Consider the following 19,667-nt stretch of genomic DNA (forward strand, 5'->3'; position numbering starts at 1 on the left):
CAGTTGCACATGGAGGTGTTGAAGCCCAGGTCTCCAAGTTTGGCTATTAACTTAGTTGGGATGACAGTGTTGAATGCTGAGCTGAAGTCAACAAACAGCATGCGTGCATAAGTGTTCTTATTGTCCAGATGTGTGAGCACAGAGTGCAGTGCCATGGAGACTGCATCCTCTGTGCTCCTATTGCTACGGTAGGCAAACTGGTGTGAGTCCAATGTGGATGGTAGAGAGTCTTTTAGGTGTGCCAGGACCAGCCGCTCAAAGCACTTCATTACGATGGGTGTGAGTGCTACAGGGCGGTAGTCATTAAGGCACTTCGGGCTGGAGTGTTTTGGCACTGGCACAATGGAAGTGCATTTAAAGCATGTTGGTACAGTTGCTTGGGCAAGAGACAGGTTGAAAATGTCTGTAAAAACCCCAGCGAGCTGCTCCGCACATGCCCTGAGTACGCGTCCAGGGATGTTGTCTGGTCCAGCAGCCTTGTGCGCGCTGATCCTGCTCAGTGCATTGCAGACATCTGTGGAGGAGAGTGTGATCGGTGGGTGGTCAGCTGAGGATTTGAGCTTGGTGGCAGTTTCTCTGTTGTCTCTTTCAAAGCGAGCATAAAAGTCATTTAGCTCGTTCAGGAAGTTGACATCAGTGGCTGCGGGGGTGGAGTGAGAGGGTTTGTAGTCACTGATGGCCTGAATGCCCTGCCACATGCGCCGAGGGTCAGCGTTGGAAAAGTGTCCCTCTATCTTAAGCTTGTAGCAGTGCTTGGCCTCTTTGATGCCCCTTTTCAGATTTGCTCTGGATGTGCTATAGGCTTGTGCATCTCCTGATCTGAAGGCAGTATTGCGTGTCTTCAATAGGAGTCGCACTTCCCTGTTCATCCATGGCTTCTGATTTGGGTATGTGGTGATCTGCTTCTGGGTTGTAACACTGTCAATGGTGGTATTAATATAATCCAGTACAGAGGAGGTGTAGCAGTCAATGTCCGTGTGAGAGCCACTGGTGGCTTGAGAAGCAAACATACTCCAGTCTGTGTGTAGAAACCTTTCCTGGAGTGAGAAATCTGCCCCCGCAGGCCACACCTTGATGGTCTTCACTGATGGCTTCACGCGATTGATCAGAGGTGCATATTTGGGGGTGAGGAACAAAGAAAGGTGATCTGACTGTCCCAAGTGGGGGAGGGGTGTCGCGACGTAAGCTTCAGCCATGTTTGTGTAAACATGGTCTAAGGTTTTGTTTCCTCTGGTGTGACAGGAAACATGCTGGTGAAATTTCGGTAGCACTGACTTTAAGTTTGAATGATTAAAATCACCCGCAACAATAAACGCAGCTTCCGGGTGAACGGTCTGTTGTTTACTGATGGCTGCGTGAAGTTCTTTCATAGCAAACTTGGCATCAGCATCCGGGGGAATATAGGCTGCAGTTATAATAGTGGAAGTGAACTCCCGCGGTAGATAAAACGGTCTACATTTAACCATGAGAAACTCAAGGTTAGCTGAACAATGTCTCCCAACAATAGCAGAGTTTGTGCACCAAGCTTTGTTAATGTAAATGCACAATCCACCACCTCTGGTCTTACCGGAGCCATGTAATGTTCTATCCGCCCGGAATGTATGGCGTCCCGCTAGCTCAATAGCGTTGTCCGGTATTCCGCTGTTTAACCATGTTTCCGTGAAAATTAGAACATTACAGTTCAAAAGTCTCTTGCTGTATGTGATGTTGAGTCGAATCTCCTCCATTTTGTTCAACAGCGACCGTACATTGGCAAGGAAAATGCTGGGTAAAGAGAGCCGGTGTGGTGTTAGCTTTAGCTTAGCTCTTAGTCCTCCGCGCTTCCCCCGCCTTTGTTTACGATCTCGCCGGCGCCTGCGAGCACTTCCGCCCGGCCGGGCAGAGTGCATAGCCTCGGGTGATCTGGCGATCTCAGGAAGGAGTCGAAGGTTGTCCATAAAACTGTCGGAAATTCGCAAACCAATATCCAAAAGCTCACCTTGGGTGTACGATGTTAAGGCACAACTGTTCTGGACGAACAGACCCGAAATGAGCAAGAAAAATACTGCTAAATTACAGAATCTGGAGAGACCGCGAGCCTCGCGATGTACTCGCGCCGCCATCTTGGATCTTATATCTTATATACCTATAGTAAACCTAACATAAACCTAGAGCATAGATGGAGTCAGACATGCATCCAAACGTTCCTTAAAGAAACCACAAAAACAACGTGGACCAAGTGACAGACAGTATAAACACAGAGTGTAATTGAGGATCTGACGTGTTCAGCGTTGTGTACTTGGTCTTTAGCTGGTATTCTCCAGATTGGGTCTTAACCATCTTGGACTACCTTCTAACTTTTGTTTGAAGGGTCTTTTGCACTCCGCTATGTTTGTCTCCAGTAATGGATTCCTTCGTAAAAAAAAAAAATATTAATTGAAAAGAAAACGCAGCTGTGCTATATGACAGAGAACTGCATACAAGGTTATTGCTCTGCCCCCACTAAACATGATCAATTCAAGCTTTTGAAACCTTGGAGTCAGAGTCTTCCAGAGTCTTGAGACTTCCTTTATTTGCCAGCTGCCATGATTTATGTGCCTTCTGATGAGCCAGCATTCTGTTTAGTTTTTAAAATGGCTGAATAATTAATGTCTGTCTGCATTTGTGCCCAGAATTACCTTGTTCACAACCTGTTACCAAACTAGGAGCAGATATACTTCCATATACAAGAATTACATGACACCTTTTCATTTTAAAAGTGTCATGAGCATGAAACTGGCGTATCTGCTCAAAGGTTGGCTTAGCTGATGTAAATTAATCTCTTGTACTTTCATAATGACAATCTAGAGGTGTGTGTGTGTGTGTGTGTGTGTGTGTGTGTATCTTCAGACACAGACATGACCGTTGGAAAGATCTATGCTTCTATGATGATCATGGATTACTTTAAGCAGAGCAAAGCTAAGAAGCTGAGGCTACAGATAGAGGCCCAGGTATGCTGACATGACTTTATTATTCTTTTTTGCAGGGTTCACATTTAGACAAATATGTATTAATCATCATCATATCATGCTTTCTTCTTTTGGTAAGTTTTTAATAAGGCGATGACAAAGGTCAAGAGGATACATTTTAGTGATTGTTAGAATACATTATTTTTCTCTAAACATATTTTGATGTTGTATGTTTTGTATATTTTGTGTGTACATAAAGGCTTTGCATTTTTTCATAATTTCACAATAATATATTTTGCTTTTCTACAGAGAAGTTCCACCTTGCCCCTGATAGCTCACAGCGCAGGATCAGCCCTGTAAGTTTTGTTGGCTTCAAGGAAGTGTCATGTTTAAAATAACGTACAATTGAACCATATCAGTGTATACCAGTGGTGAGACCAGACATTTCAAAGTGAGTGGACCATTTTACAATGAATGGGATAAAAATGATTTGACAAAAATGATTTGTTAAATGTGATTTATTGTCAGCCAACAGTTTCATGAAAACAACAAAATCCATTTATAAATAAAATAACCAATGAACAGAATAAGAATAATCTAAACAAAAACTAATAATAATAGGCGGAGCACGTGTAAGGCCTTCCCCTGGCCACAGACTCGCTCAAACCACTGCCTGCTGCCTGAAAAAGCGGGAACGAGATGCTGCTCTGCTTTAAGCGCTATGGGAAAACGTCTTTGTTTGAACGGTTGTGAACACGTGTGGCAAACACACCAAGAACGTCCTGAACACGCCCCCAGAACGGCAATGTAGCGCAACATCTCAATCCCGCTTTTTCAGTGAGCAGGGTTACAGTCAATTAACCAGAGACGTTCCCTTTCAAAAGCTACTCTCAATGCTGCACTGATTTAAGTGCTATGGGAATGAGGATACCGACGTCGCCTCACTGGACGTTGTTTCTGGACCCCTCATGGTTGTGTAGTGTGTGCGCACAAACACGAGAAAGGCCTCAGATATGAGTTTGGGATGTCAACTCAAGGACGTGTGAGCCTGGAGTAACATTAACATCCAAACTATAGAATTTAATGAATGTGTGTGGAGAGGACCCGCCTGCCGCATCACATACTTGCTGCAACTTAGCCTCTTGCTAAAGCCCTGAAGGATGCAACCCACCTGCTGGAATGAGCCCTAACAACCAGAGGCGAATCCTGAATGAATCAGATAGGCTTGGGTGATGGCATCCCTTACCCAATACAACAGTCTGCTTTGTGGCGGCCGACCCCCCGGTTACGGCCCCCGTAACAAATGAACAGCTGCTCTGACTTACGCACTGGCTAGTGCGGTGGACGTAAATCTGAAGAGCATGAACTGGACACAATAAATGGAATTTATCCAAGTCTTCTTCTGTCCTCCAGAGGACAGAAGGAGGCTTCAAAAATTACAGGATGCACGGTCGAAAAAGGAAGCAGGATGCCGAAACCAACAGAGTCCTCAAATCCCCAATTCTCTTTAGTGACGAGATAGCCATAAGGAAAAACATTTCTAGAGTCAGAAGCTTGACCCGTGCTGATTCTAGTGGTTTAAAGGGGTTGTTGACTAGCCCCTCAAGGACCACTACTAAGTCCTATGAGGAAACTCTCACTCTGATGGGTAGTCTCAGTCGCCTAGCTCCATGAATGAAGCGGGCAATCAGAGGGTGTTTCACCATTGAAACCCCTTCAATCAGGGCAAGGCAAGCCAAATGGCGGCAACAAATACTCTGAGATTAGCAGGACATATGGCTGCTGACAACTTTTCCTGCAGAAACTCCAGCACTGAAACAATCTGGCAGTGAACTGGGTCTGCATGATGTATAGTACACCACCTTTCAAAGACGTGCCACTTAAGGGTGTACATTCTTCTAGTGGAGGGAGCCCTAGCACTTAGAATAGTCTGTATTACATCCGCTGGAAGCCCAACGTCTCTTAGCTGGTCCCCCTCAGGGGCTAAACATGAGGGTTCCAAAGCTCGGGCCGGGGATGGAATATTGTCCCCTGCACCTGAGACAAAAGGTCCCTCCTGTTCGGTATCGCCCAGGGAGAGCCATTGAGGAGGGATATTATTCCCGAGTACTAAACTCTGGTTGGCCAACGAGTTGCTATCAGCAGGAGGCAAGACCCTTGTTGACAGACCTTGGCCAGGACTCCCGGGAGTAATCCGTGGAAACGCATAACCAAGCTGCAATATCACCCTGTAGCCCAAGACTGGTTGCCCACTGAAGCTATGCAGGGTTGAGCCTGGTTAGTACCTGGATAGGAGATCACCTGGGAAAACTAGGTTGCTGCTGAAAGAGGTGTTAGTGAGCCCAGCAGGGGGCGCTCAGCCTGTGGTCTGTGTGGGTCCTAACACCCCAGTTTAGTGACAGGGACACTATATTGTAACAAGAACAGTCCTTCGGATGAGATGTTAAACCGAAGTCCTGACTCTCTGTGATCATTAAAAATCCCATGGCACTTCTCGTAAAGAGTAGGGGTGTAACCCCCGGTGTCCTGGCCAAATTCCCTCCATTGGCCTTTATCAATCATGGCATTCTAATAATAATCCCCATCCACTGAATTGGCTCAATCACTCTCTCTCCTCTCCACTTATAGCTGGTGTGTGGTGAGCGCACTGGCATCGCTGTACTGTGGCTGCAGTTGCATCATCTAAGTGGATGCTGCACACTGGTGGTGGAGGAGGAGAGATCCCCTGATACGATTGTAAAGCGCTTTGGGTGTACAGTAGTCCATAGGAAAGCGCTATATAAATGCCTCATTCATTCATTCATAAAGGTATTTCTGGGCCATGCATGGGCCATGATGTCCAGACCCAGGGGGGATGGAAGAGTCAGCGAGAAGTAAAGTGGACATTACGCTTCGTAAAATCTTTCCCAGATCTGACTGACTACATCGGGATGTTGCTTCTAATCCCTGTGTGTCATCTCCCGTCTGGACAGTAAATCTGCTCCCACATTTGTGCTTCCAGGAATGTGAATCGTCCTGAGGGACAGGAACGTGTCCTGAGCCCAAAGCAGAACCTGCTGTGCTAGTTTGTTCAAATGGCGTGAACGCAGTCCGGCTTGGCGATTTTATTTAGCCGACTACTGTAGTGTTGTCCACCCGCACTAGGACATGGTAGCCCCTTAACTGGTGGAAGAAGTACTTCAGGGTCAGAAATACAGCCATCAATTCGAGATGACAGCTTCTCCAGACCCCTTGGGCAGGACGGCCATCTAAGACCACACCCCAGCCTGTCAGGGAAGCGTCTGTCGTTAGCATCCTGCTACGACAATACGCACCTAGAGTGGGACCCAAGGTGAGGAACTGGGGTCTGAGCTACATAGAAAGGGTACGAAGCCCGCAGCGCGTAACGAGGTGTAGGACTGTGAAGCTTTGGGAGTGTTGATGGACTCGATCTACTCCATCCATGTTTTGATCATCGTTCTGAATCTGGATGTAATCTTTGATAAAAATTAGATTTTCTCAGCTTTTTGCTTAAAATGTTTTTTTTTTTTTATGAAACTTACCCACATTCATGTGTTGATAAAAAAGGAATGCATGAAGCTAGAATAAAATGTTTGTTTGTTTGTTTAAAAGAAGAGGGTATGTTCTTTCTTTTGATATATATATATATATATATATAAACAAAATATTCTGGTGGGCATGAAACTTTAGTGAAAATTAACAAAAATGATGTTGTGGAAAGAGTTAAATTAATGTTTTATGCCCTCATTTGATTGCCAGAAAAAATGAAAATAGATAAAATAAATAATTGAATAGAAATGGAAAAAAAATGTGACTTAATAAATTGTTGTTTTTATGAATTTAATTAATTAGACATGCTTTTCCATTACTAAAATTTAATTTAACCATTAAAATGGAGTCGAAAAAATGTAAACAGAAAACACAGAATTTGGTACAAATAAAATAGAATTTGAGAAAAAAATTAAACGTATTTCATAGGCCCCTAAACATGTAATGTTTGTTAAACTTTTAATAAATTGTATAAGTTTAAATTGTATACGTTTCATGATTTCAATTAATTAAACATGCTTTTTGATTAATACAAATGAATTTAACCATTAAAATGGAGTCCAAAAAAATTTAACTAGGAAAAAAAGGTATCCAGAATTTTTTTTACGAAATTTGGGAAAAAATCTAATGGATTTCATAGGGCCCTATAATAGCATGCTATAAACTATACTGTTATGTGCACTGCATGTTGACTTGATTATGGGTCTTTGAGGTTTCAAGCCATTAACTCACAATATTGTGTATGTATTCAAGATGTGGTTCTGTGTTGTAGGACCAGTGGAGGGTTTGTGGCTTTAAGCCCAATTTCACCACAGGAGCTGTTATTGCACCCCATGACCCAGCGCACAGACAGCAGTGAAGACTACGATGCCTCTCAGGTACAAAAAAAAAAAGGTCTTGTTCCTTGAAATAGTTGACAGTGATACATTCTGTGTCATATAGTATTACAACTTGTACAAAGTAAAATACTGAACAATGAGTGAATGATTTATAAACTGACGAGATATTGACTAATGTGATGCTGATTCACAGGTTGATGAATCAGGGTTGAATGGCGTGTGGGGAGAAGATCGCCCACCTGAACATGCATTCAGAACCAGACACAAGAGCTACAAAGCTGCAGGTTGGTCACTGCATTTCCCGTGTAGAGTGAGAAGACGCCGCATAACTCTAGAATATACCAGCCAACGCTTGACCAATGAGTCACCATGCAAGAGACAAGAGCTTTTAAAATGCAGGCTTGTACGTCAAGCACTGTAGGTGACGAGGAGGAAGTTCTGAGAGTGCATTCGAAAATATTATACCTCATGATATGAGCCATTTAACTTTTCTCTCGCACATACTGTATAATAGCACATTAATGAGAATACATTCAGTGTCAGATATCAAATCCGATGTGAATAACCAGAATTCATAAACCCTTTCTTTAAGTCTTATTGAGTGCTGTAGTACCTATGTGGACTATGTGATGTATAACATCTATTTTGCAATTCACAGTGTCCCACTCAGACCAGACACAGTACATGGAAAAGGTGCGGGGACGACCAAAAGAACAACGGTTCTTACTGTCCCCAGATAACTCCAACTCAAAATCCCGTTCCCGCTCTCCCAGTGAGGAGCGCATACATGGGGTCACCAGACAGGTAAACAAACAGCTCAAAACGCATATTTGTAAAGATTCTTTCGTGTGACTCGCATCACAGTTTCACCTTATCTTTGATGTTTACTTGAAGGACCTTGTTATACCTTTACGACGATGTAAAGCTAGAAACATGGAAACTAGAATACAAGGAAAACCTGTGATTTCTGAGAATGTTGTAATCAACACTATGCTACAAATGCTGTCCCCTGCTGGCCAGATGAAATTAAGATAAAGCTGGTAGATGTGTTTCACTCTGATAGAAACGTACTCGGTTACTAACGTAACCTCGGTTCTCTCTAGAAGAGGGAACGAGTACTGCGTCTTAGCTAAGACGCTGCGGGAAAGTCTCTTTTCACGAATATTGAAGCAAAAAATTATCCTTAATTTTAATATTTGTAAAACGCATTTGCCACAGTATGCAGCCATAGGCAAGACGGCTCGTTTGCTCATTGGCTGTTGTACTAGCAAATGCATAAGCCTATCGAGCGCAGGCTGATGCAACATCAGACCAATGAGGCCACTTCCCGCCGACGCGGGCGTGGCCTCGCCCTATAAAGGTAGCTCGAAAAGGCTGACTCACTTGATTTATTTCAACGAAGAAGCGAACCAAAGTGAATCGTACGCACGGCAGGGAACGCAGTACTCGTTCCCTCTTCTAGAGAGAACCGAGGTTACGTTAGTAACCGAGTACGTTCTCTTACGAGAGTTCTCTCGTACTGCGTCTTAGCTAAGACGCTGCGGGAACCCAATGTAAGACGCCGTGCGTGCAGGGATTAACAACCATAAACCTGGAGGCTGACCCAGGATTTACAGTGCACAATCACCAGAGGGACTGACATAGAGTCCTAGAACAAGAGGAGGAACTCTCCGTTCTGATATGTGGCTGCGTCTGCAGACGTAATATAAGACATCACTTAGACAAGACACTCTTGACTAAAGTGGGAATATGGGTCTTACGTAAAACTGCCCGTAAGATAGTAGTAACGCACTGTGCTTGCATTCTCAGTGTTCAATTACACCGATAACAGCTTAGCCTGCAAAGCGGGAACCTCGAGGTTATAAAACCTGATAAATGTAGACGGCGAGGCCCAGCCTGCCGCCATACAAATATCCTGTAGAGATATTCCACTAGACCAGGCCCACGAAGAGGCAACGCCTCTCGTGGAGTGCGCTCTGACACCCAGCGGGCACTGAAGACCCCTGGAGGTGTATGCCAACGCTATGGCGTCAACTATCCATCTGGATAGGCCTTGTTTCGAAACAGCCGTTCCCTTGGAATGTCCACTGAACGAGACAAATAGTTGCTCAGTCTGTCTAAAGGCAGCAGAGCGAGACACATAGGCTCTTAAAACCCTGACAGGGCAGAGAGAGCCCAAGTCTCCTTCCTCTTCTAACACCGGCAGGGCGGACAGGGATATAACCTGAGCCCGAAACGGCGTGTTGAGGGATTTCGGCACATAGCCGTGCCTAGGTTTGAGTATGACTCTCGAGTCACTAGGCCCAAACTCCAGACACGACGGGCTCACTGAGAGCGCGTGCAGGTCCCCTATGCGCTTCACTGAAGCAAGGGCCAGCAAAAACACTGTCTTAAATGACAGATGTTTGAGACTAATCGTCTGGATGGGCTCGAAAGGGGAACCTTTCATGGCCTCCAGGACCGTAGAGAGGTCCCAAACAGGGACCGACGGGGGTCTGGGAGGGTTCAGTCTCCTAGCTCCCTTGAGGAAGCGGATGACCAAATCGTTCCTTCCTATCGACTGACCGAGCGTTGTCTCAGCGAACGCTGCGATAGCCGCCACATAAACTTTGAGCGTGGATGGGGCTCTGCCCTTATCCAACAGCTCTTGAAGGAAGGAGAGAACCTCCGTTACCTCACAGTCGAGGGGTGAGCATCCCCGAGCCCCACACCAACTGGAGAATACCGACCACTTTGAGGCATAGAGCCGTCGAGTCGACGGTGCTCTAGCCTGAGTGATAGTATTTAGCACTCCTACTGAGAAATCAGCGGGTAACCGTTGAGAGCCCACACGTGTAAGGCCCACAACTTCGGTTGAGGGTGCCAAATCGAGCCCCTGGCCTGCGAGAGAAGGTCCCTTCTCAATGGCACCGGCCATGGGGCAGTGTCTGCCAACTGCATCAGCTCTGGAAACCAAGGTTGGTTCCTCCAGAGTGGTGCTACAAGCAGCACTGAGCATTTCGTTTCCCTCACACGTTCTATCACCTCTGGAAGGAGGGAGACGGGGGGAAAAGCATAGAGCGGGCGGCGCGGCCACCTCTGGGACAGCGCGCTTTCGCTCTTGGAAAAGAACGCGGGGCAGTGAGCGTTTTCGCTGGACGCGAAGAGGTCCACTTCCGCTCTGCCAAATCTCTCCCACAGCAGCTGGACTGTTTGTGGGTGTAGAGACCATTCGCCCGCGGGAATGTTGTTCCTGGACAGCCTGTCTGGACCCACATTCTGTATCCCAGGCACATGAGCTGCTTTTAGCGAGCGCAAGTTGTGCTGAGCCCATACCAGGAGGCGTTCCGCCAACCTGTACAGATCTCGGGATCTGAGACCGCCCTGGCGATTTATGTAGGACACCACCGACATGTTGTCCGAACGGACTAAGACGTGGTGGCCCTTGATTTGGGGACGAAAACGTGTCAGCGCGTTTTCTACTGCCAGCATTTCCAGACAGTTGATGTGTCGGAGCTTTTCCCGTTCTGACCACAGGCCATATAACGGTCTGCCCTCGAGCAGCGCTCCCCATCCCGAGGTGGAGGCGTCCGTGGACACCACTCTCACTCTCGAGGAAGTCCCCAGGCTTGCACCTGTTTGGTACCAGTCGTTCACCGTCCAAGGTTCTAGAGCTGTAACGCAGCTCTGGTTGACCTTGAGACGCAATCGACCAGAAGTCCACGCTCTGCGTGGTACCCGCGCTTTCAGCCAGAACTGCAGGGGGCGCATGCGGAGCAGGCCCAGCTGAAGAACTGGCGATGCTGAGGCCATGAGACCTAGCATCTTCTGAAACGTCTTGAGCGGGAAGGACGCGTCGCAGCGGAGAGATCTCGCTGCGCGCTGAATGCCGAGCGCGCGCTGTGGCGACAGCCGCGCCGTCATAGACTGTGAGTCCAGAACTATGCCCAAAAACGAAATCGTTTGACTGGGGTTCAGTGAACTCTTCGTCCAATTGACTCTGAGACCGAGTTTCTCGAGGTGATCGAGTAACATGGTCCTGTGCTCCACGAGCTCTGATCGTGAATGAGCCAGAATCAGCCAGTCGTCCAAATAGTTCAGCACTCGCATGCCTCTGAGTCTGAGAGGGGCGAGCGCTGCGTCCATGCACTTCGTAAATGTGCGAGGTGCTAGGGACAGACCGAATGGCAGGACTGTATACTGGTATGTCTGACCGTCGAAGGCGAATCTCAAGTATTGCCTGTGACGTGACGCTATCTGTATTTGAAAATACGCGTCCTTCAGATCTATTGACATGAACCAGTCTCCTTCGCGAATATGCGCGAGGATTTTCCTGGTCGTAAGCATTCTGAAACTGCGTTTCACTAATGCTTTGTTCAGCTGTCTCAGATCCAGTATGGGTCTGCAGCCCCCGTCTTTTTTGGGAACCAGAAAGTATCTGCTGTACAGCCCCCGTTCGCTTTGAGCATGAGATACAGGCTCTATAGCCCCTTTGCTCATCAGTTTTGAAATTTCGGCTCGGAGTAGGTGTGCTACTTCCGAATTCACCGTAGTTTCGACACGCGCCGTAAAGCGGGGAGGGCGTCGATAAAACTGTAGCGAGTAGCCTCTCTTTATAATGCTTAGCACCCATTCCGAAACCCCTGGAAGCGCTGCCCATGCATCTGCATGGATGGCTAAGGGTTGGATGCGAAGCGCACTCTGTTGGCTGAGCAACGGAAGCGCTTCGGTGTGCTGTAACACAGGCGTTATGTCTGTGGCATTCGAGGCGTGGGGCGCGCTGATGACAGCGGGCAGAGCGCTCGTCCTCGACCCCACTATGGCGCTTAGCTGAGTGAGGGAGGGCTGAACGGGTCCCGTGGGACTCATATCGTCTGTGAGTAAGTGTGGGCTGGAAGCGCGCACCTTTACTACTTCTGGCGCGTTGTCTGCCTGAGCAGAGCGAACGTGCACAGGTTTCGTTTTTACAGAAACCGTCAGACGTGCGTGACATAGTGATCGTGTGCACTGAGGAGTGGACACGTCTACTATGCAGTGCGCGCGATCGACTTGAGTCGATTTTATGGGCGCGAGCCCTGTGTGAAGGGCTGTGCTTGTGTGTACGGATGGGCACTGAGAAGTGGGCATCAGCGTTACATTTATAGCACCATCGGCCGTGGCCGGGACACCAGAAAATACACTCTTTATGGGATATATCTGGGTAGCCGTGAAAACGGCTTTTGTGTGCAGGCAAGCGGGCAACTGTACGGGCTTGCGCGTTGCATAAGACGCTGAGACAGTCGCAATACCTGGAACTGAAACAGCGGCGCGCTTGGGTGTGAGTCCGGCCGCAGCGGGACTTGTACACCGGCGCTTTCCTAGGCGTGCTAGGATGTGTTCGGGGCTTCCGGTTTCACCACAATCCTCTGCCGTGGGCCACGCGGCGCGGGGCGACGGCTGGTAGAGCGAGAGCGGGGTCTCGCGCTGCGTTGCTGTCGTGATGACGCAGCAGGAGGAGGGGGCTGTGGCTGAGAGCTCCGCTGGGTCGGCTTAGCACGACTCGCTGCAGAACTGGAGCGCTTCGGCAGGAAGTGCTTGAAGGCTTGTGACGCTTTCTGGTCCTCTGCGAATCTCTCTATGAACTCATTGACAGAGGATCCGAAGAGGCCAGTGGGATTCAGCGGGGCGTCGAGGAACGCGGTGCGCTCAGACTCGGCCATGTCTGAAAACGTCAGCCACAGATGTCTTTCAGCCACAGTGGCGGAAGCCATAACACGTCCCATAGCTTGAGCGGCAGACTTAGTAGCGCGAAGGGTGAGATCCGAAGCGCTTCTCAAATCCGCGAGGCAGATTGCATCAGGTCCCATCTCGTCCAACTTACGGAGGAGATCTCCCTGGAAAATCTGCAGCGTGGCCATGGTGTGTAGTGCAGATGCAGCCTGCCCAGCAGCGGAAAAGATTCGCGCGAGCAGCGATGACGTCGTGCGGCAGGCTTTGGATGGCAACACTGGTTTCGTCCGCCGTCCAGCAGAGGGCGGGCAAAGGTGCGTCGCTATCGCCTGTTCAACCGGCGGAAGTGACTGGTAGCCTCTGTTTTTAGCATCGTCCAGGGCGGAGAATGCTGGAGAAACAGACGAACGAGTTCGTGCTGAGAAGGGAGCGTTCCAGGCCTTTGCCACTTCTTCATGAAGCTCAGGAAGAAAGGGGGCGGGCTTAGACTCAGGAGAAGCATGCTCACCGGGAAGGAAGCTACCATCCAGCCGGGTACGAGAGGGAGGTGCTGGTGCAGACCACTCGAGGCCGAGACTCGTCGCGGCCAGCGAGAGCACCCGCATCAACTCTTTCTCGATGTTGGCTCGTCTGCTAGGCTTACGAGCAGCGAGCGCGAGATCCTCAGAGCTCGACCAATCGCCGCTGCCCGAAGCTAACAGAGAGCACGTGTCCTCATCCCCCGACGCGGCTTTGAAATCGACTTCCTCTGATGAAGCGGCGGCAGACTGCGGGCGCTGAGCATCAGGAAGTGATACAGGCGAGGCCGGCGAAGCGAGCGGGCGCTCCGGCGAGCTCGGTCGGGCTGTAGAGGGCTCCGGAATCCGCTGGGAGCGGCGCTTTTTACGGCGCGGCAACGCGGCGGGGAGTGCAGGCTCGGAGAAAAGTGCCAGGCGAGTCCGCAGAGTCGCCAAAGGCATAAGCTCGCAGTGAGGGCAGCCGCCGTCAGCGAGTGCGAGCGCTGCATGATCTTCACCCAGGCAGGAGACACAGATGACATGACGGTCTCCCTCGCTGAGTGGGGCTCGGCACGAGCCGCAGGAAGGCATCTTTAAAAAGACGCGAGCTCTTTACGAGTGTGTGTCGCAGGGCGAACACACACACACACAGAGAAACAGAAAAGGATATGAGCGCCGGAAAGCGCAGCAGGTACGGCAGTGGAAGGCGGCGAAGGCCAGCGACTTCAGATGGCTCGTCCCGCTGATGTGCTTGCACTCAGACGACGCTTGCTTCCTATCCGAGATCCAGCGATGTGAGAGGTTCGCTGAAGAGGTGAAAAATCAAGTGAGTCAGCCTTTTCGAGCTACCTTTATAGGGCGAGGCCACGCCCGCGTCGGCGGGAAGTGGCCTCATTGGTCTGATGTTGCATCAGCCTGCGCTCGATAGGCTTATGCATTTGCTAGTACAACAGCCAATGAGCAAACGAGCCGTCTTGCCTATGGCTGCATACTGTGGCAAATGCGTTTTACAAATATTAAAATTAAGGATAATTTTTTGCTTCAATATTCGTGAAAAGAGACTTTCCCGCAGCGTCTTAGCTAAGACGCAGTACGAGAGAACTCTCGTAAGAGAACCAGTTACCACATTTCAGAGTCAAGATCGCATCTTCCAAGACTCACATCCAGACCAAAACTAGTAGATTTTTTAGTATCTGGAATGGAGGAAAAACTGCAAAAGTTCATTTCAGATAGACTGATATACAAAATTGGCTAAACTTCTGTGGACATCCCCTTCTGAACCAATGGTCTGGTTATTCCAATCATTTCTGTGAGGACTTAATTCAAACTACAGCATACAGTAAAATTCTACAAAATCGTGTGCAACATCTTTTCCCCTCCAGTGTGGTCCATACAGAAATTATTTTCTTAAGGAGCTTTCAAACAGGCAGTTTAGTCTGAAACAGAGCACGGTTCCTATGAAAAATTAGATGAATGTAATGCGAAAGCTAGTCTCAGCCTCAGACATCACACACTGTTGGCTGAACGTCTGATGCGTTTGGCACACAAAATGGGAAACACTTCGGGGGTTTCAAAGTTTTCATCCAATTAGTTGAATTCTCTAGGATTTCAAGGAGACGTGCAAGTCTTTATTTGAAGTTTGCAGCTCCATTGTTGCAGTAAACTTGCACAACATTCTTGAATGGGTCATTTATTAGATGTACACCGGTCTGTCATCGTTGGCACATCGACTTTACATTTCCATGTAAAGTCCTCCGAACCACCAGGGGGCCCCCTTGCTCTCAAAGATGATTTCAGTAGTGCATCATTATATAATGTAAACATGACAGTAATATGCGGATTCAACTTTAGAGGAACATTTTTTTTTTCCATACTGACACGTGTCTTGACATATAAGCAAACATAAGTTTAAGCAAAATTTCTCCTGCATCTTTAAAAAAAGAGTGGTATCTTCTGCCAACTGACTAATGTTAATTTCACTGCCAGCAGTAGTGATACCTCTTAGGGCTCTGTTTAATATGATCTGCAAGAAGTTGTGAACAAAGTAAAAATAAATATGGGGAAATAGGGCATCCCTGTCTGATACCACGACTTGAGTCTGGGTGAGGTGCCATTACGCAGCTTGACTGAACAATTTGCATTAGAATATAAAGTTTTAATGGAATTAATAAAGAAATCACCGAAACCAACCGAATATACGAAATGATGTTCAACAGTGTCGAATGCCTTATGGAAGTCTAAGAAAAGAGTGAAACTCTCGTCTGGGTATAGATGTGGGTAATCAACGTGGTCTAATACCAAGCGAATATTATTTTAAATGTGTCTATTACGCATTAAACCTGACTGTGCGTCATCGATAATAAAATCCAAAGTTTCCTTAATTCTAGAAGCTAATATAGAGGCTGAAGTTTTATAATCATTATTAAGTAAGGAAATTGGTCGCTAGTCGTCTAACATTAAAGTGTAATTAAGATAATTAGGCCTTATGTCAATTATAGTTTTCAAATGAGTAAGACTAATGTTTTCATTAAACCCTGAATTGTAAAGAGTGTTAAAAAAGGTTGAACAATAATCTGCAATGTCCTTTGAGTCATGTGTTATCATACCATTAATATTCAAATGCAAAATTGTATTTGTTTTTGCATGGAATTTTTCTAATTGAAAGAAATATGCCGAATTCTGTTCACCTTTTTCTAACCATCTCTGTCTAGATCTAATGAAGCCCCCCTCCTTTTATAAATATCATCTAATTGGCTTTGAAGTGTGAATAACTCAAGATATTTATTATCCAACAAATTTGGAGGAGATTTATGAGTAAAAGCCGTAATTTTTGAAATTATCGTCTCTTCTTCTAAAGCTAAAGTTTTTTTAGCTTTAGATAATAAACTGCAAAATTTTGGATATCATTTTACTTAATTGTTCTTATTACCAGTTTTGTCACGATCAACAGCTGGAGTGCCCATGATAGCCACTAGAGCGTACTCCACCCCAGACTATTGCCACATTCATGGACTCCATTACCCATAATCCATTGCTCAGTTTTTCAAATCTTCAATGATTGTTTGCAGCTGTATCTCATTAGCCTCATTAGCTCACCCTATAACAGCCATGTTCACTCACTCATTCTGCGCTAAGTCTTTTTACTACTGCAATTCTGAGCATTCTGTCTGTTGTTCCTGTGTTCATGGTTTTGATATCTGCCTGTTCGTGGACTTACCTATTTGCCTGTGTCCCTGTGATTGTTTGGACTGCGTGTATGACCTCTTGCCTGTATATTGGATTATGGGTAATGGAGTCCGTGAATGTGGCAATAGTCTGGGGTGTTGTACCCTCTAGTGGCTGTCATGAGCACTCCAGCTGTTGGTCGTGACAAGTTTAATGTGTTTTAACATAGGAAATACAGAAGTTTTTTTCTGTAAATACATATATTTTGCTGTTTTAATGTGATATATAAATAAAAAGCTTGAAAAATAATAATCTAAACATTACTGATTAATTTTAGCACTGACAGGGTCCCTCCCTCACAAAGTTTTGCTTTAATGGAAACTGAGTAAAAGAACTCATTTGAATTAAGTTGCTAAAATCTCTATTATCTTGAAAATATGTTTAAACCAGGACTGTCAGTTGAATAAACATTTAAATAATGATTATTTGCATAATTTTAAGCATAAGTTTCACGAAACCGAAATAATAGGCCTTTGTGTAATTATTAGGTTCATCAGTTTGAGTGGATGAGACTCATAATGTCTCACATGTCTGTTTCGCTCACACAAACATCTGATTCTGTCACTTATTAATTATATATGTTTATTGCAAATAATAATAGTAATAATCCAATAATAAAACAACTTTCCTCACACTTATGTAAATGAATGGCACAGTATTTCACTCATGGGTGATATTCGATAATGAAACCTCACTAGTGAAAATGCTCATATACGGGCCAGATTATGTTTAGCTTTAAATGTAGTGTTGTGCACAGACTTGTCTGATGGTTAGGTTTAGGGTAAAGAAGGGAGTATAAAGTAAGCAGTAGAAATATATATATATTTCAATTTGCTCAATGCTAAATTCTCATTTTAAAAAGGAGTTTTGAGTTTGAAGGTACCGTATGTTTTTGTACAAATAACTATTTGATCTCAAATCATCAAGAACATGACCTAAAACTTAAATTCAAGAGAAATTGAAGGGTTTTTTGATCAAATTAAATTGCATGTAGCTATTTCTATGTTTTGGTTTTGTCAGAGACCATAAGCCAATATCCAGATCTTAAGTTGAGAAACTGAGCAATAGCTATGTTTCCATCCATTAAGTTGTGAATTTAACTTCATAAAACTGAATTAAACATGTTACTGTATGTGTTCAAGAGACCAAACTCAGCACTTCCTGGGAAATTGGCAGAAAATATCTGTAAGAAAAATGTGACAAAAATGAGCACACTTTTTTTTACATAAAAATAGGTGGATGGAAACATAATTAATGAGACTCAGATACAGACCAAGACATTTTTGAAATGTCAGATCAATCAGAAGAACTCTAGAAATCTGCCATCTTAGGTTTGATTGTTTGATTGTGTTGATCTTACAATCTCTTAACTTGTAGTGGTCTGGCTACATCTTCAATTGGATCATAGTCCTAAATACCTGACATCTGATTTCTCCTCAGGGAAACAGCTCAGAAAGCCCCGTTCCCTCCACCTCAGAGTCCAGCACGCCGAGCGGCAAGCGTCGCCTGTCCCAGACCTCCACCTGCTCACGCCCTCACATCTCCTACTCACCCTTAATTTTACACACGCAACCTTCATCACAAGCTGATGATGACGACGATGACCCAACCGTCCAGCAGATGTTAGGGTGCTGTAGCACTGCTTTATGGGATGACGGCGCTGAAGACCAGGAAGGTAGAGGGAGACAACAGGAAAGCCCCCGTTTTGAAGTGGGTTCATCCGCCCGCCGATATCCTTCTGAATCCTTCCTTAACCTACAAGATGAAGAGCACAGCCCGGATTCTGCTACCCATATGGAAACTCTCACCTTTGAGGCAGCGGTGGCCACCAGCCTAGGCCGCGCGAACACGGTCAGCGCCTCGATGCGCACGAGGTCACGGGTAGGCTGGCAGGTGCCCAACGGACACTTCCGGAAGAGATTGGCACAGAGCGTATCTCTCGCTGGCGGCGAAGCTCTCAGCGATGTAGACGACGACAAATACTAGATCAGTTAGTAGAACAGAGACACAACGGGACAAATGTAGATTTCGAGGAGAGCACTAAGGTGGATGCTGATCTTCACAATATTCATGCAGTGTTTTATAGATATACAAATTAAATGTGTTCAATGAAATGAGGAACAGAATATATAAAACAACCCCATGTATTTACATTTAAGGCCCAATTCAGGTATTAAGCGCTTTATTGGGGATAGTGAGATGATGGTTTAAAGCGCTTAAACTTTTCTTACATTTAATGTCTTTTTTTTTTTCTACAAAAAAATCCATTGTTTCTAATTCATCTCTGTGCCACATTATTGAAATTCCTTAATAATGCAAATACTTTGAAGTTTAAATTCAATTTCTAAATTGAATAGGCCAGTGCAATGAAATGCAACATGACTTCCAAAGTTCAGTTCATAATATGAAGTACTCCATTTAACGAAACAATGTCAAAAACAAATAAAAACAAATAAAAAAATCATGTTTCTTTCAAATATTGTTAAAAAGAAAATGCAAAAATATTTTACAGCTGAGGCTTTAATTATTAAATGTTGAAATTTAGTTTAGCTGAATGTCTTATAAAGGGGTTCTGAGAAAGGGGAAAGGTTAAATCTGATGTCACAGTCAATTCAGGAATTGTTTTTAAAAGACAAAAGATTTCTTTGAAAAATATGTAATATTGAATCTTTCTTTCAGGCTATTTGGAATTTGGATTTTTGTTACTGAATTTGAATGGATAAGCATCCTGATAACTGTATGTTTAAACTAATAAAATATTGTCTTTTTACCCTGTTTTAGTTATCTGCTGTTTTTGATTTTTGTTAGAATTTCTCTTTTTTGAGTTTTCACCAAAGTAATCTCTTGCTATTATAATTCTAAATTGCAGTGGTTGGCAAAAGCTATTTTTAGTAATCCCGCTCACCATTACTCAGATATTTTACCAAATTTACCATTACCAA

General features: G+C 45.5%; 1 protein-coding gene across 1 annotated transcript in view; it reads left to right on the top strand.

The window, feature by feature from the left end:
• The window catches only part of cacna1eb (calcium channel, voltage-dependent, R type, alpha 1E subunit b), a 107,771-nt gene extending 88,305 nt beyond the window's left edge, over positions 1-19,466 (top strand). The window contains exons 40-45 of the mRNA XM_084410555.1: positions 2,869-2,969; positions 3,237-3,283; positions 7,249-7,354; positions 7,509-7,599; positions 7,974-8,119; positions 18,166-19,466. Coding sequence (XP_084266681.1) covers positions 2,869-2,969; positions 3,237-3,283; positions 7,249-7,354; positions 7,509-7,599; positions 7,974-8,119; positions 18,166-18,711 — 1,037 coding nt within the window. The 3' untranslated portion in view covers positions 18,712-19,466. The remainder of the gene's footprint in view (positions 1-2,868; positions 2,970-3,236; positions 3,284-7,248; positions 7,355-7,508; positions 7,600-7,973; positions 8,120-18,165) is intronic.
• Positions 19,467-19,667: the final 201 nt, after the last annotated feature.

The sequence above is a fragment of the Rutilus rutilus genome (assembly GCF_951802725.1).
Source record: "Rutilus rutilus genome assembly, chromosome: 6".
Taxonomy (NCBI): Eukaryota; Metazoa; Chordata; class Actinopteri; order Cypriniformes; family Leuciscidae; genus Rutilus; species Rutilus rutilus.